This window comes from Podarcis muralis, chromosome 1 (genome assembly GCF_964188315.1).
Source record: "Podarcis muralis chromosome 1, rPodMur119.hap1.1, whole genome shotgun sequence".
NCBI lineage: Eukaryota > Metazoa > Chordata > Lepidosauria > Squamata > Lacertidae > Podarcis > Podarcis muralis.
Genome location: NC_135655.1, coordinates 61020606 through 61038150, shown reverse-complemented (window position 1 = coordinate 61038150; position 17545 = coordinate 61020606). Strand labels below are relative to the sequence as shown.

The following is a 17545-nucleotide window of genomic DNA, read 5'->3' as shown; positions in this document are numbered from 1 at the left end:
CTGTTGCATTGTTACTCTTCCCCCCTTCCTTCTCTCTTTTACTCAAAATGTACATTATAATATTTCCAAGGAAGGGTACACAGTTCATCTCCATTGCTCAGGTTTCAGGAGACTGTTTGAAGGCACATGTACTGTAATATGGCAACTTTGCTGAAGTGAAGCAAGTCAGATCTGTGCCTAGCCAGGTGGCTGCCTGGAAAAAAAATTATCTCATGGAAAAAGAGATATGTAATGCACTGAAGTTTATTAATAAAGTTACTTGGCAAGACACAATCAACATTAAACTGGCATCATATATGGTTGTGGCAGAACCTTGCACACAAAATATTGAAGACACACACACACACACACAAAACCCAACCTATAACTGAAAGGTGTACCAATTTATGGGATTAGTTACAAGTGTGAACCCATGAGTGAAAGGTGTGGGGTGCGAAGTCATGAGTTTAAAAAGGAGGGAGACATGCCTTCATGGAATACCAGCAACTGATATTCAGAATAATCACTGTCTCCAATCATGTCTCCAATTATTTTACTTGTCTTGAATCTTCCAACATTCAGCTTCATTGGATGTCTATGAGCTCCAGTGTTAGGAAAGAAAGAGAAAAACTTTTCCTAGCCACTTTCTCCATGCCATGCATAATTTTATAAATGTCTAGTTGGCATCCATCTGTTTCAGGAGAAAATGAAATAATGCGCCTTTGCGAGTGACATCAAACCATCCAGTGCCTGCTATGGCTGTAGAGGCTGATATGGGAGATACATGTTTTGTTGCAGCTGGGGCAGGTGAAGGCTTCCGGTTGAGTTGATGTAGGTGTACCATGGCATTTATTCTTTCTGCGCTCCTCCCACCGATCATCTCTCCTCTGGTCACTGCTATGGATAGACAACCTGTCTATCTCTAGCCACTGTGATCATCTGCAAGAGATTCCCACACAGCGGGATTAATGTTGCCAGGCTTTGCGTCACATTTGCAGGCATCTTTGTAACACAGAGTTCATCTGCCATCAGGCCTGATGCTTGAAGCCAGCTCCCCGTGGAGTACGTCCTTGGGAACCCTGCCACCTTCCATTTTGTGGACATGACCAAGCCAGCGCAGACAGGAGTGCAAACATAACGTGGGCTTGCAAGAGCTCATCTTTGCATGAGACTCTGCCCTGCCACGCGATGCCCAAAATCTTCCAGACGCAGCATACATGACAGGTGTTGAGGTGTGGCTCCGGGAGGGTATTTAAGTTGTCCATCATTCACTTCCATAAAGCAGTGTGCTCTACACACAAGCCCGATAGGCCTTCATCTTGATATTAGTCAGTAGCATCACCTTTTAAATGCATTATTATTTACTGACTTTTTGGTTTTCTCTTGCCAAAAGCGACTCAAAGCCATTTAACAACAACAAACAAACAAACCACCCTGAAATAAACAAAACCCGCACATATCTATATTTTAAAAAAATACAGGGGGGGGGGCAATTTGATTTTTAAGGGGGGCAACTTGGAAGCTTGTTTAGACCCAGTTAATGGCCTTTTAGGCTTCCTCCACGCGAATAGGAGTTCACTTTTTGAATAATAAGAATTGTCACGGGGTGGGGAGGCATCAGGATTTTAGAGATGCTTAGGTGGGGCATGGCCAAAAAAAGGTTGGGAACCACTGCTCTAAACTAAAAATAAAGTCCACAACGCTGAAACTTTTCCTCGTAGGGGAGTCCCTCCTTCCCACCCCCGCTGGATCATCTCGGGGGTCCTTTTTTTCTAAACCTTTCCCCAGCCCTACAATATCTTTTCCGAGGCGAGGCGACCAGAACCCTACGCGCAGCTTCGCAGGTCCTCTGAACTGGCCGTTTCCCTTCCAGTTCCTTCCCTCCCGATCGCATGGAAAGAGACTCTCCTTCTCCTCCTTTTCCCGGTCCTTAAGACGCGCTTCTTTCTGTCCCTCCTGCTCCTTCCTTCTCCGGCGTTGCGGCCCGCCTTCCCCCCCGGCTCCGGAGCGGCAGGGGGCGCCGTCCTCCGCCGGCCCCTCCGCGGAAGGCAGCGGCGTCGCGGCGGAGAGGCGGCTGGGAGGCCAGAGGGCAGCGGGGCGGGCCCTGCTTCGCTGCTTCCCAGGCGTCGGCGCTGCCCGGCCGCGGCCGGCCGAGGGGTGCGGCGATGGGGATGTGCTTGCCCTGCATGGGGGGAGCCGCCGACGACGTGGTGGAGACGCCCGACCCGGTAAGCGGGGAGTCCATCTCCCTCCCCCTCCGAGCCCCCTTTCGCCATTAAGGGCCACCCCAGATGCAACTCGACCCCAAACACAGAGAAGTCTCGCCATTCAATAGTAGCGAAACATTCCCCCCCCCCTCCTTTCTTAGGATGAAGCGAAGCGCCTTCCTTCCACCTGCGCGTCGCTTCTTCTAGTGATCTCCTTTCCCCTCCCTTCCCGGGTTGGATAAAGCGCAAAGCGTGGCCAGCAAATCTCTTCCAAATCCTGGGAGCGCAAGCTTTAAGACCTACTTGGAAGGAAGCCCCGCCGAGGGCCAGGTGAACGGCTGTAGGATCGCAAGCCTTAGAAGTTAGCCAGGAGACACACCCTTAAGGACTAGCATCTTGGAAGAAAATCCTATCGCGCTCAATAGAGGCCATAGTGTCCTGTTACGTGCTTTTGCCTTCACGCGTTGGTAGAGTTGGAACAATCGTGCGCTCAAAAAGGTCACCAGGTTGCAGGCGCCCCCAGTGATCCCAGGTACATGCACGGAGGAATAGCGGCCAGTGAGTTTGGTGGTGGTGTTTTTTAAGCCTCAAAAGGAGAACAGAACTCTGGAGTGTACAAGCCCTGCTGGAAAAAGAGCACCTACTTTGCTGTTAGTGAGAATGAGAGAGAGAGAGAGAGATTACACGTTCTGTTGGATGCATAGTTCAAGGATATTTGAAATATTTATAAGTGTACGAAGTGCAGTTGTCTAATTGCTCTGTAAATGCTTCTGCTGGTATGAGAACACGGGTGGGGACGTAATCGTAATAGCTAACCCAAGACGGTGTAGTTGCTTAGAAGCAAACCCCACAATCTCCAGAGGGGCTTACTCCGATGTAAGCATGCATAGGATTGCAACTTGATTGTTTACTTATTTTCGCACAAAAAATAAATAGCATTTTTTAATTAAAAAAACCCCAGACAATACATTTTTTATAACAACGTACCTTATTTAATAGCACACAAGCTACAGGTAAACTTGGTAGTTTGTAGAACAGTAAAATCCAGAAAGTTTGTGTTCTGAAATCTATATTTATCACTGACAACTTGATTTCCTGGGATTGCATCTAGACCAATTGATTTCTTGATACTACAGCAATATCAGTATCTTCCCTCCATGGTATCAAATTGATGTTTTAATCCTACCTTTACATGATGTGCAATAATACATTTGTTTATTTCAAACATTTCTGTTCCACTCTAGATTTAAAATAACAATGATGATCTGAATTGAAACAACAAATAAGCACTATAAAATACCAAAATAAAACATTACAGGTGAATATCATACATAAAATACACATTTAAAGTAGTATAATTGACAGGTGAATAAAACTCACTCCCCTCAAAAAACCTCTTTGGTTTTTGTATTGGGCCAGGGAGGATTCTAAGAACATTTAGCTGAGCATAGTTAGAAATCTTCCCATCAGACCTGCCTGCTGAATGTGGTTGGAGGCAGAGCAGCTGGGATAGTTTGTTTGTTTGTTTTACAAGTGTATAAACTGCTTCACAGCCTGAAACCGTGTATGAGATTAAAAAAAGAGATGAAATACAGGCTCTGAAAATGCTAAAACCTTTTCAGCACCATGTACAATTAATAATCCATAAATGGCTGGGTTGTACTTCGGGGAAAGCCTTCCTAAATAAAAATTCATCCAGTAGCCACCTAAACATCAATATGATTGATGCCTATCTAAATTTCAGCTGGTAATTGATTCCACAGGGCTGAATGCTCAGGGTCTGGTTTCTAGTAAAGTGGTACCTCAGGTTACAAACACCTCGGGTTACAAACACTTTGAGTCACAGACTCCGCTAATCCGGAAGTAGTACCTCAGGTTGAGAACTTTACCTCAGGATGAGAACAGAAATCACGCGGAAGCGGGAGGTCCCATTAGCTAAAGTGGTACCTCAGGTTAAGAACAGTTTCAGGTTAAGAACAGACCTCTGGAACGAATAAAGTTTGTAACCTGGGGTACAACTGTATAAGCTAAGCACACCTCTGGGGCATTCAGTATTCTCGGCAGTGCCTCATCTGAGAAGCACAGTTACTAGGCAGTGGTGGTGAGTGGTCCCTTGGATAACTTCTTGGTCCCAAGTGGCTGAGGGCTTTAAATGTTAAAAGCAAAACCTTGAATGGTGTCCAGTAGCATAGAGGCAGCCAGTGCAGTTCTTTCAGCAGAGGCGTGTACACGATGTCGACGGGATACCCTCATCAGCAACCTAAGTGCTATGTTCTGCCTGTCTAAGGCCAAGGGAAATGGCCGCATGGAGCCTGGTCCACCACGTTCAGTATTTGTGATATGCTTTGCTATGTGGTTGACTTGGGGGGGAGTTATCAAATGTACTCTCCCTCCCAATGTTTTCCCAGGAATCCTGACCACGGTCTTGATCAGTGGGAATTGAATTGCTAGAAAGGGTTCAATTTTTATAATTTCCGAAGTGGAAACTGTTATAAAGTAGTGCTTAGGGTGTGACGAGGCTCGAGAAAACCTTTGTTCAAATCCCCTGTCAGCCACAAAGTTTCCTGGGTGACCTTGAGCCAGTCTCTTGTCTCAAGGTCACCCTTTTAGTGCTGCTGTGAGGGTGGGGAGATCATTGAAAACACACTTGAGCTACCTCACTGAAAAAGGGGGGTTGAAATGTATAGCACCTGGAAGGCCAAAAGCTCCCCTCCCTGTGTTGAAATCTTTCTCGTACTCACACACATGTTGTGTCTCCAAAATAATGTGCTGGAGAGAATTTACCTCCCCTTAGCTCACACCTCAGTGACAGACCCCAGGCTACTGCTCCAACCATTTCTAATTCAGCAGCGCACAGAGATTAAATCTGTCTTGTCTATCTCTCAGTGTGTGTGTGTGTGTGTGTGTGTGTGTGTATCTGTCTCCTGGCATTGGTTTACTTCGATTTCCCCTTCTCCTACCCTCAGGTCCTTCATGTTCCATCTTTTACTTTGCTGCTGGACCGGACTGCTCACTTGGTCACTCACTCACTGTTGTTGGGCTGGAGCACAAACATCCACACCCTCTCCTCCTCATACCCCTTTCCACTGCTGAACTGGATTGGCAGGCCCTCTCTTATCCAAACAAGTGTGCATGTAGATGGGCTAGGAGCAAAGGAACCCGGTGTACACTGAATCAGACCGTTGGTCCATCTAGCCCAGTACTGTCAATTTTGACTGGCACAGCTCTCCAGGGTTTTAGGCAGGAGACTTCCCCAGCTCAGCATGGAGATGAAGATTTCAGGGATTGAACCCGGGATCTTCTGCATACAATGTATGTGCTCTGCCCCTGAGCTGCGGGAAATGAACATCACCTCACTGTTTGTCTTCTTCTTTCTTCCCACTACTGCATAGTCAGATATTGGGGTGAGTAGAACCCCAGTATTCTTCCACCCTGAAATGTGCCCCCCCCCCCGTAGCCTCACTTGGTTGCACTTTTGCCTAATGATGAGGCACTTGGACATCTCATTGTCGACTAGGAAATTGAAAGGCTTATATGCAGTTGCAGGCAGAACTGGCAACTTTGGCTCGAGTTCCCAACAACTGGGAATAATTTACTGCATTGCAAAGAGTGATGGGAAGTCCAATTTCCTCCTCAGTAAAGTTGGTTTGAAATAACTTCTTAAACCACTCTTTTTTTATATCCTTTTTGCAGGAGCTGAAAAGAAGACAACTCGCAGAAGCTGCAGAAAAAAGGCAGATGGAGGTAACCTGGTGTTTGGCACAGAGATTGACTCAAGATACTTCCTTATTGAGTGAATGTGAACAATAGATAAATGGTTGTTTTCTAGAAATTGCAGCAGAGTCATTCCTGAGCTGCTCTGGAATATAGGCTTTACAACTAATATTTTTGGAATTAATATCCAGTAATAGTTTCTAGGTATCATATGCTTCTAGATATTTGGCTATCGTAAATAACTCTAGTCTCCCAAACTTTTCGAGCAGCAACAGGATTGCTTTTCTGAAGAGTTTCAAGAGGAAATGGCTGGCCAGCGCAAGGCACAGGCTTTCATCTTCCTTGCCTCGTTTTTTCCTTTCTGGGGAAGGATGCCTTTGGACCCATGAAGAGCTCAGAGGATTCTGAGTCAAGGAATGTCCAGGGATGCTATGTGGCCCATGGACGCCATGCTGGGTACCCCAGTTGTCTACATGGACAACTGCGTTTCCGTGCCCTCTGGCACTCGTCACAGTCCTCCGTGCGCCAGAAGCAGTTTAGTCATGCTGGCCACATGTTGTCTGTGGACAAACGCCAGCTCCCTCGGCCTGAAGCGCCGCACCCTATAGACACCTTTCACGGGGCTTAACCGTCCAGGGGCCCTTTACCTTACATGAATTTAATACCCACTGAATTTGAGATTTATGTAAAAGAGCAGCCTTGTGCATACCTGTAATTCATTTAGGAAAGAAAAAGCAGAATGGAAAAGGTATTTTATGTGATTGTTGTATTGATTTCTTTATATATTAAAAAAACCCTAGATTGTCATGTGATTCTTGTGTCCCATTGTTCCTTTCTAAAGTCTGCTTCTCGGGGTATAAAGAATCCATCTTCTGTGGAGGAAAGGAAAAGGAAACAGGAGGAAATGGAAAAACGCCTTGAATCAGGCCTCGGACCAGGCGGCGGCGGACTGAGAGTAATTATGCATAAGATTAAACGCTGTAATTTCTTCTTCCCCACCCCACTTTTTAAAGTAATTATTGAGAGTGAGTTGAGTGATTGCCTTCTTTTTGCAGACAACTGTGTCTTGTAAAGTGCTTTGTTGCTGTTGAGGCATTTGGCACAGGGAATCCAGTTCCCGTTGACGGTTTGCTTCACGCGTAGCAATTTCATTGAACAACTGAAAACTGTTTTTCAGAATAGGAGTGCGATGGAGTCTTATGACATTTAAAAGCGAAAACATTAAATTGAGTAAATAATTTTAAAAATATTTTAAATTTAAAGAATTTATAAAGCATCCACTCTTTGATAATGTCATGAGGTGTACAAAGAAAGAAAGTTAAAAATGAATATATTAAATACATCTGTAAAACCAGCAGGGATAATATCCAGCAGTGCTACAAAACTGGTTGAATTGTAAGTTTCTTAAGCAGGCACCAGAAAGAACAAATTGTTGTCACCATGTTCATTTCCAGTGGGAGTGTAGTCTAGAATCTGGGTGCCACCACACTTAAAGCTCTGCAGCAGGTATTTTTTACATGAAAATCCAAGGTGTGTGGCAGCCACAAGTGGCCTCACTTGATGACCTAGGGGTTTGAGTGGAATGCTATGGAACAGAATTGTATTTTCCTAGGAGTATACACAAGCATTTGTTGTGCATTCCTGGTGGTCCAAAATTATTGCTGGAGGTGTCCAATAAAAACCAAATACGAAAGAAATAATCAGTGCATAAGCTAAATGTGGCCTCTCATGAGCAGATGAACTGGATTCACAAAATGTAAGCCTATTCCTATGTATAATAAAACCCTTGATCTTGATAAAGATCCCTTGATAAAACAAGGCTGTGAATTTATATCCCCTTTTCACCTTCTTATGTTTTGTTTTTTTTCCATCCTAGTGGCAAGTTGGATAACTCCAAGGGCAGCTCCTGGAGGGAAGAAGACATCCTACTGCCAAGACCTTGCCAGTTCTTGCGACTGAATGGCACTTGTTCGGTGTCTGGTTTTTGCCATTGTTTGCCTCTGAAGATGCAGCAGTACTTTGCCACCATAGCAGGGCAGGGGAAAGATGTGCACTAAGGATATTGTCAAGTGAAAGCTTCACAATGCACAGCAGAGGTGGCCAAAATCAACAGTCCCCTACTAGTTCCGTTGCCATGTTCTAGAGTTTTGCATGTCTTAACATATTTGAGGGGCCTGAAGAGACACGTATGTAATAAATGAAATTTTCCTGCCTTGATTCTTATGGAAATCCATTCTGCTTTTTACAGTGTGCCCAGATACTTAACTGTGTCCTTTTCTCCCCTTGTGTCACACTTGTAAGATTTAACTCACAGTCCTTAAATCTTAACGTGAGTGAGTATTTTGAGGATAGAAGCTTTGGTGCCTTTTAAGGGTGAACTCATATATTTAAGAGAAATGTCACCATGAGGTAAGAAATTGTGTCTTATTCTTAAAAATGCTAACTCTGGGAGGGCAGTGGGCAATATTTATGGGATTTATTTTGCTATCTCTCATATTTCCTTCTACAGCATTGAGAGTATGTGATTGTGAATCACTTAAAATACAATTAAACCAAAAAGGTTTTGCCTGCCTGCAGTTGTCCCTAAGTTGGTACTGAATGATGCCTGTCATGTCAACTGGGTAGACAGTACAAAGCCTTGACATGTTCTGCTTTCTGGCTATTTCTTTATTTTTAAATTAGTATTCTGAAACAAATATAGGGAATATTCTTTGAGGAAAACCAAGGAATTAAATCAGCTTATGAGGGAGATGGTTTCGCCTTTACTTTTTGTGCTTAAAATTAAGTTGGTGGTTTCTTGCATGCTCCCAAAGCATATTTGGCTTTTTAAAAAAATCTCTCAGTAAAAAATGTACAAAACAAAATCTAAACTATATGCAACCCTTGTGTGTGTGTGTGTGTAAATAAAGTGCCCAAATGAACTTCCTCTAATTTAAACGGGTTATTTAACTTTTCCCATCCCACAGCATTGTTATAGGTAGTGCTGATTTTCAAAGAGCAGACGAATCCCTACAATAAAATACCCCATTAAAATGGAATGAAATTAAGTTGGAAGGAATGTGCAGTTTTAAAACCTCTCAACATTCTGCTGAGTTAGTATGTTTCTTGTTTTCTAGCCCACAGTAATACAATGTCTGCAGCCTTTCCCCTAAAGGTCAAACTCTGTCTTGAATTTCATAAGCTATGCTGTATTTATAACTAAAACTGTCCAAGTGCTTTAACAAGTTGACTGAGAATGGGATGTTTTCCCTTTCCTTGGCACAAAATAACACAGGTTTGGGTTGGGAGTGATGCATTTGGCCCGGTTTTGAGAGAAAAGTTGTGGGTTACGGCAATTTCCCTTTCACTCATTAGCTTTACAAGGTGTATCATGTAGTATCTGGCAGGAGAGAGTCCAGCATCTGTCTTCATATTTGTTCACGTAATGTGATTGTTTTAATAAATACAGTGCAGAAAGTCTGGCCACGTTGTAAAATACCGATACCTCAAACATAATTATGGGCATTTGTGTTGCACTCATACTGTACTTACTGCTTTTTCCTGCTGTAATACCAATGGAATAACACTTGCGACATCTAGATTTCCAGTAATGCAGAGCATCCTTTAAGAGGATGATGCTAAGAAAAGTTATTATTAAAGTGCCAATTTGGGAATTAAGTTGCCTGTGCTTCTTTTATTACTTCTGTTGAGCTCCCAAAAAGGGGGTCCATGTTGGACTGAGAGCTTTCCGTTGTCAGCACTTTCTACATTAATTGGTGCGAAACCACTGTGTTCTTTCAGTGCATACAGTAGGTGTGTGAGGTCTCAGCCCCTTACTGGCTGAACATTTTATACTTCTCTGGCTGATATTGTTGCCATACTTCAAAGGTCTGTGTACTTTTGAATTTCAGAGCTTTGAATAATGTGGATTTTGTGTTTGAGGAAAGGAGTGTGTTATTTTATGTGACAAGTCATGGTGTTGTAGAAAGGTACTGGAATTTTATTTGTGTTACAAGTTGTGCTGTTTGCTTATATTTTCCAGAAATACTACAGAAGGATTTAATACAGAATTATCTTTAAAACACATTTTCAGGAGCCAAGTGTTTTTAATTTCACTAAGAGCAAGACTGTGAATTACAGCTTTATATCCTGTTACATATTTGTTCTGACCACTCTCCTCTTCAAAGGCGACTTGAGACTTCTTAGGAATAGATACAATCCTGCTTACCCCATTTGCTATTGCAGGGGCAAGGTGTCTGCCTCTTCTTGTTTGTGTGCAACCCAACAAGCTGATTGAGGGGTCTCACACACCCAAAACAGGTTATTAGTACTTTGAGAGAGCAGATAGCCTCTATCCAGAAGCCTTTTGCAGGTGAGGATCTTGTTCCCACTGTCCTGAAAACTTGAGTGCGTAGTAGAAAGAAAGCAGTGCACAAGCTGTAGACAAACCATGTCCTTTCCATATTTTTTTGGAATGAGCAAGTTCCACCAAAATTGAAGGGATTTTGAAGTAATGTATAAAAAGATCTTAGGGATGCGGGTGGCGCTGTGGGTAAAACCTCAGTGCCTAGGACTTGCTGATTGTAAGGTCGGCGGTTCGAATCCCTGCGGTGAGGTGAGCTCCCGTCGTTCGGTCCCAGCTCCTGCCAACCTAGCAGTTCGAAAGCACGTCAAAGTGCAAGTAGATAAATAGGTACTGCTTTATAGCGGGAAGGTAAACGGCGTTCCGTGTGCGGCGCTGGTGCTGGCTCGCCAGATGCAGGTTCGTCACGCTGGCCACGTGACCCGGAAGTGTCTTCGGACAGCGCCGGCTCCCGGCCTCTTGAGCGAGATGAGCGCACAACCCTAGAGTCGGTCATGACTGGCCCGGACTGGCAGGGGTACCTTTATAAAAAGATCTTAGGTTCTTGTCAAATATGTAATTTGATAACAAAAGGATTTTGGTTGCAGGTAGAGTCCTTGATGCAATGCCCCTGGAGCGTTACCAGATATCTGATGACACTACATAGAAGCAGAGGTTACACACACGCTTGTTTCTGAGGTCTGATGCCTTCAACTAGGATTTTCCATTTTGTGTGCACAAAGCATTGAAAAGATCAAGGCAATGCCAGCCTACATGGAACATCCAAGTTGTGTAGGCTTCTTATTTGGATTGAGACAATGATGGTCAAAAGATCCAAGTGACTGTTCTTATAGCTACAGATTAAGGATTACTTATAGGTAAGCCTATACTGTAAACTGCCTCGTGAGCCCTGGTATATAAAATAAATAGGTAATGCTCATGGAAAGTGTTTAGCCCCCAAAACACTGCAAAATCTGAGTAGGTTTAGGTCAGTCTCTACTTGTTTGTGAGAGCAATATGTTGCAATGAACCACTGAGAGTTTGTTTTTTTTAAAGTATCTGTTTATTTCTAATGCACCATGTGATTTCAGCTCAAATTTATACAGTCATCATTCAAATAATCCTCGAACAATGATTTTTCTAGGAAAGGCACAAAAGTTGTCAAGTATAGACAAAAGAAAATTAGCAAAACCAATAAACCAAAACCCTAGCATTCCTATATATCACAGAGATGTGTAACATAACCACTCCCCAACATTTATCTACAGAGAATGCATGTAGTATTTCCATATTTTATTCAATATGCTCAAAAACATAACTAAATCCAGCGGCAGAGAATATCCCACCATCACACGGTGGGACAATGGTCTATAACTGCCTATACATTTCTATAACCACCTAAAGCTATACTGTTACCCTTCAAGCACAACAGCCAGGAAGAGCTAATCTAAAGGCAAATACCAAGCACCCAAACAGCAGATACATGGGAGTACTACTGGTGATTGCATTCGCATGTCAAGTTTGAAAGTTTCAGAACGGGGAGGGGGAAGCTGTGCACCTTCACATGTTGGGTTCTCGATTCCCACTAGGCCTGGCTAGTGGTCGAGGATGATGGGAGTTGTAGTCCAATGACACCAGGGGGGCTACAGGCTTCCTATCCTTGGGGAAGAATGACTGTCAGGAATCATTCCTCTGTCAAAAAGATATACAGATTTTCTTTAGCACTTACTATGAAAAACAAATCTGAGTGGACTTACTCTTTTAGCTGTAACTTAAAGCTGTGAAACACACTCGTGAGTCTTATCATTCCAAAATGTTGGCCAATCTGAAGCTCTTTAGCTCTTTATACTAAGGGCATGTGGTCCTCCAGATATTGTTGGACTCCAACTTTCATCAGTCCCAGCCAGCATGGCCAAGGGTCAAGGATGATGGGAGTTGTAGTCCCAATAACATTTGGAGGATACAGGTTCCCCATCCCTGTCATAATTCCAAGGCACTCTTCTCTATCTTTGTCAAGGCCAGCTTTAGCCTTTCTGTTGTCCAGATGTAAATATGGTTACTGTCTTTCGATCCACCTAATGCATACCTCTGATGCAGTCACTTGAGAGAGCTTGCTTTGCAACAGCATCACTGGTTTAGAGAGTACAGGGTGAGGGGAATGGGGAATCCCAGGTGGCATTTGACTTGTGGTCCAACAGCGCATTGCCATCTCGTCAATACCTGGTGTTATATGCAGCTTAGGAACCAAAAGCATACATGAACCATATTGAAACATCTTAAAACAGATTATAGCAGGGGAGGAGGACAAATACTCTTAAGGTAGCTTTCAATAGCACACATGCATGCATTCTATGGAGGCTGCTCTTCTGTTTTCAAACCTATACATGCTTGCTGCTTGTTTCTTTCGCCAGTTGGGAAAGGCCATATATTAAGACAATATACAGGCATTTCCCACCAGTTATCTGCCTTCTTATGCAGTAAACACACTGGCACAGCAGCTGCTGATAGGCCTAGAGCTATGTGATGCAAGTATGGCATTCTCTTGCCTGTAAGAGTATCCCATTCATTGCAGGGGGGTGGGGGTTAATGAAGTGCACAGAAGAATGCATTAAAAAAAATAATCAGGTCTCATCTATGAATGAGGCAGCCTGTAAACAGAGGAGTTCACAGTGTGTGTCAGAACAGGGAAAGCTGCCTTATATCTATCTGGCCCAGCAGTGTCTACTCCGACTGGCAATATATCTCCAAGGTCTCAGACAGAGGTCTTTCTCATCTGCTACCCAGCTTTTTTCTTTTTTTAAAACTGGAGGTGAACCTGGAGCTTTTGGGATGCCAATAATGAGGTTAACCACAGAGCTCTGAATTAGGGCAAATGATTGAGAATCATAGATGTTTTCCATACAAATATATCACATTTTGTTACTTTAATGTGACTCATAAGTCATTCTAAGAATACATTCATAGAGTAATAATTTGGCTAAAAATATATGTCTGTTTTTTAAAAAATCAGATTGTAGTAATTAACCTATCAAGGGTAACTTGCTATAAAAAGGAACAGCACTAGAAATAAATAGTTCTACAGTTCAACAACCCACAAAATGGGCTGCCATTTCCAGTCTGCATGTAATTTTCAGGAGTCCTTTTAAAGCACCAACTAATGTAACTACACTTGAGAAGATAGCATGGGCCTACATATACAGAGTCCCGAATGAACATTTCACTTAATCTCCTTTTTGGTTTTGTAATGGGCGGAAACAACCAAGTAGCTGTCTGGGTTCATATCCTTGATGGTCGGAGACTTGTTCTGGATCGGGGATGTTTTCCCATCCACTCGGGAGATCTGCAGCATTCGGCACGGGTCGTGTTTCAGCAAATACCCGGCAAACGTCTCCCAGCCGCCTCCTACGCGAACCATCACATGCTTGTTGTGCAGCATCTGAATTTGCAAAAGAAAAGAGGGAGAGGGGGAAAATAACTCCTGAAATTCATGTTTGCGAGCAACAAGTTTTTTCCTGAAAACACTCAAAGCCCAGTTCACTGTAATCCTGTTGAAATCACTGGGAGTAACGGCTCAGTCCTAAACACTTTCAGTGCTATTGCAGAAACTGCAGGGGAGTCAATCAAAGCTTTGCCACAGCATACATCTGCTCATGGGTGCAATGCAAGGTTGCATTTGGGCCCCGCTATTGTTTAATATCTCCCTAAATGATGTAGTTTAGAGCTTTCCTCTCTTCTTCCCTGCCTGCCAAAACTGGTAATGAACAAAAATTTATACTGCTACTTTATTTAGACAATATGGCTCTTATTTCATTATCCCAAGTAGGTACAAGATTACTTTCCAAATTCAGAGCATATTGGAAGCAGGATAGCTCGTATATTAATTACAGTAAGACCAAAGTGGTGGTGGTTGCCCAAAGGCATAAGTGCTATGAATGGGTCCTGGATAGTCGTTTCATTAAACATTGTCACTCATTCAACTACTCAGGGCATTGTGGGTTTTTTGGTGAAAAATACTCCCTGGCCCACTCATTTTAAGGCAATTTAAATTTCATCTGCCTCTTTATTGAGAGCTAGAAAGGCATATTACTGTAGTAAGGGCCATTGTTTCTTAAAACATATTTAATAAAAATTTTTTTGCTGAAACCGTATCTTGCTTCTTACATGGTGCAGCTATTCATGGTACTTATAGTAGGGGTGAACTGGATATAATCCAAAATAAATATCCATGTGTGCTGCTTAAAGAGTCGCACAGAGTACACATGATGCATTACTTGGAATTGACGTAGGTCTCCCTTCTCTAGAAGCATACATTCATAATTCTATACCCCCCCCCAAAAAAAAAACCCTCTTGCTAATACCACACCAACATTTAGCAAAACTGTGTTTTTAGACCTGCAAAATAGGGAATTCTGGGCATCATGCTGTAACAGTATGATATTGCATTGCCCCATTTCCGCTATAATACCATCTCCAGGGGTGTAGGTAGCTGCTCCGGCACCCAGAGTGGCTCCAAACAGTGTTGACTGCTAAGGGCATTTTTTTATCTAAATGGTCTGAGAAACCTTACCATTTTTAATTTTGATAATTTGTATTCACCAAAATGTACAGTGGTACCTTGGGTTACAGACACTTCAGGTTACAGACTACTAACCCAGAAATAGTACCTCGGGTTAAGAACTTCGCTTCAGGATGAGAACAGAAATTGCACAGCAGCGGCGCAGCAGCAGCGGGAGGCCCCATTAGCTAAAGTGGTGCTTCAGGTTAAGAACAGTTTCAGGTTAAGAATGGACCTCCAGAACGAATTAAGTTCTTAACCCGAGGTACCACTGTATATGAAACTACCGTAATTCTTAGAATGTCTCATTTTTTACATAAAAAATAATAATTCAACCCTGCCCTTCCTCATAAAGGAGCCCACAAATTATAATAGCCCTTGGCTACAAATAATAAATATCTGACTGACACTGAGCATATACTTTGCAGGAAACCCCTGCCAATCTTGGCACTTCTATATGCAGATTACTCTTCGCAGAGTTACAGTTCTCAGCAACCCTTAACGAACTACAATGCCCAGAATTCTTTGAGTGAAAAAATGTGCATTGGAGGAATAGTGTGTATGCAGCCTATGTTTTGGGTTGGGTATACAGTCATACCTTGGGTTACAGACGCTCCAGGTTTCATTTTTTCAGGTTACAGACACACCAAAACCCGGAAGTACTGGAACGGGTTACTTCCGGGTTTCAGTGGTCGCGCATGCGCAGAAGCACCAAATCGCAACCCGCTCATGCGCAGACACGCCGCTGCGAGCTGCGAATGCTGTGGGTTGTGAACGTGCATCCTGCACAGATCATGTTCGCAACCCAAGCGGCCACTGTAATGACGGCATCTCAAAAAGTGTATCATTTCCCACTGCAAATATACCAGGTTGAATGGAAGGTGAAAAGGAATCTCTCTGTCTCTCTCTGTGTGTGTCTCCTCTCTCCCTTTGTTGTTTTCTTCACCACAATTGAATTCCCTTTATAACTACTAGCTATCAGAGAATGCTCCAGCACAGGTGGATGTGACAGAAGAGTTCAGTATGGTCCCTTGACGGTGTTAGAACTGAACTCAAAGAGTGTTATCGTAACAAATAGGATATTTTAAAAATCCAGATTGGGAGTGAAGATAAATTACAAAGCTCTCCAACATTCCCTATGGTGAACTGCAGGCACCTCATGTGACAGAACTGATACCTGGCTTTGCCCAGAGACCAAAGGAAAAAAGAATGAGCAAAACATTAAGGTACATTAAGGGGCCCCAGGAAAGCAAAATCACATTCATAAACAGTCCAGAATTGGCAGAGTATGTGAAGGATAACACATATCAGGAGGGAGCAGATAGGAATCAACGCCTTCCCTGGAAACTAGTTCATATGAGCCTTCCTAGGAAGGCCTGGGAAATCATTGTCAACATAAGAAAAGTTTTCAGTTATAATTATTCCACCATTTTCTCTTGACAGACAACTCTCAACAATAGAATGGGCATCTCCTCTGGCTGTGGGTCAAATTATCATACCATACATTTTAGTCCCACTTTCAGGAAAGAAGTTATGAGGTTGGGCAATGAAAACTAAAAATCATGTTGGTAATATTACTCTTTTGTAAACCTATTTGCAACAGTGGAGTAATTGCTAGTTCTGTCGCTCTGCTAGATTTATGTCTAAAATGGGTCCAGAACTAGGCAATTTGATGAAACAATAATAAAAGAAACTGTATGCTGTACTTCTCTCATTTGAAAACAATCCCTCCACACTTTCCCCTGAAATATTTCCACAACAAGCCTGACTAATGTGCCTTTAGTAATACTATTGTTGATCGCTACACTGACTCTCCTAGAGGAAAAGGTAAAAAGTCAGAGGAGAGGGAAGAATCTAGCAAACCCACAGCGTAGCCATTGTGTTTCATTGTGGAATAAATTCCAGACATGCCCACGGCCAGTGCTGCTACCATAAGTGCACTAAAACCAAAGCAGGAAAATGTTTAATCGCAATGATTCCAGGAGACATTTATGAATCACATAAATCTTTACTATTGGGAGGCTGCCACAAGAGGGCTCTTCTCTCACAAGACCTGCCATTGAATTTGTATAGAGAAACCAGGAGTGTTATTAAAATGGAGGTGGCAATATGTGAGGAGGGGGATTGATAATGTGACACTGTTTTACGGTGCTTGCATCAGCTGGGGAGGCACTGTAACATCACAGTCAGGGCTGTAGGAACTGCTGAGTGGCCCTCATAGCTTGGAAAGGCAAAGGGATACTGGGTAGCTTTGCACATGACAGAAAAACGTGGAAAGGAAGAATAGATTTTTAGATTATTTTGTCTAACCTACTGCTCACTGCAGGAAGCTTGCAGCTACAGTCTGAGTCATCTACCCTCCAGGTAAATACCTCCAGTGACAGAAAGTCTCCTACCCCGAGACTTTCTTTCCTCCCTTAAATGGCAATAATGCAATAATGACATGAGCAATGTAAATCGATGACAGCATTGATAGGAGGACAGTTCATTGGGGAGCTCACTTTCAGCTGCTTTTACACAGATAATGGAAGCAACAGCACTTCTTAGAAATAAGTATCTCACTGCATCTAACCACAACAGAAGTACAGCCACTTTTAAGTGGAAATCAGCCTAAGCCAGATATCAGCACCCGAGAAAGTTGGTGATTGTGATAGCAAAAGTTTTTCTTAGATCACGCAAAATGTTGGGATGCCCCACGTGACAATGAAACCAATGCCATGATATGGATTCTGACAAAAATCTACATCACAGAACATCATAACTATGACA

The 17545-nt window shown here is 43.0% G+C and overlaps 2 protein-coding genes across 5 annotated transcripts in view; one reads left to right on the top strand and one right to left on the bottom strand.

Moving 5' to 3' along the window:
• Positions 1-2052: 2052 nt before the first annotated feature.
• SVIP (small VCP interacting protein) lies at positions 2053-9557 on the top strand. Of its 2 annotated transcripts, none has more exons than XM_028729228.2 (4): positions 2053-2207; positions 5880-5930; positions 6742-6912; positions 7777-9557. In XM_028729228.2, the coding sequence occupies exons 1-4, from the start codon at positions 2145-2147 to the stop codon at positions 7789-7791; spliced, it is 300 nt and encodes a 99-aa protein (XP_028585061.2). In that variant the 5' UTR covers positions 2053-2144; the 3' UTR covers positions 7792-9557. The 2 variants fall into 2 exon arrangements, with proteins under 2 accessions (XP_028585061.2, XP_028585069.2); XM_028729236.2 differs by having other exon boundaries at positions 2055-2207; positions 6742-6855.
• Positions 9558-11085: 1528 nt separating this feature from the next.
• Positions 11086-17545, bottom strand: part of GAS2 (growth arrest specific 2) — a 117668-nt gene continuing 111208 nt past the window's right edge. For all 3 annotated transcript variants that reach the window (XM_028729199.2, XM_028729195.2, XM_028729215.2), the window contains one exon: positions 11086-13657. In XM_028729199.2, coding sequence (XP_028585032.1) covers positions 13439-13657 — 219 coding nt within the window. In that variant the 3' untranslated portion in view covers positions 11086-13438. The remainder of the gene's footprint in view (positions 13658-17545) is intronic.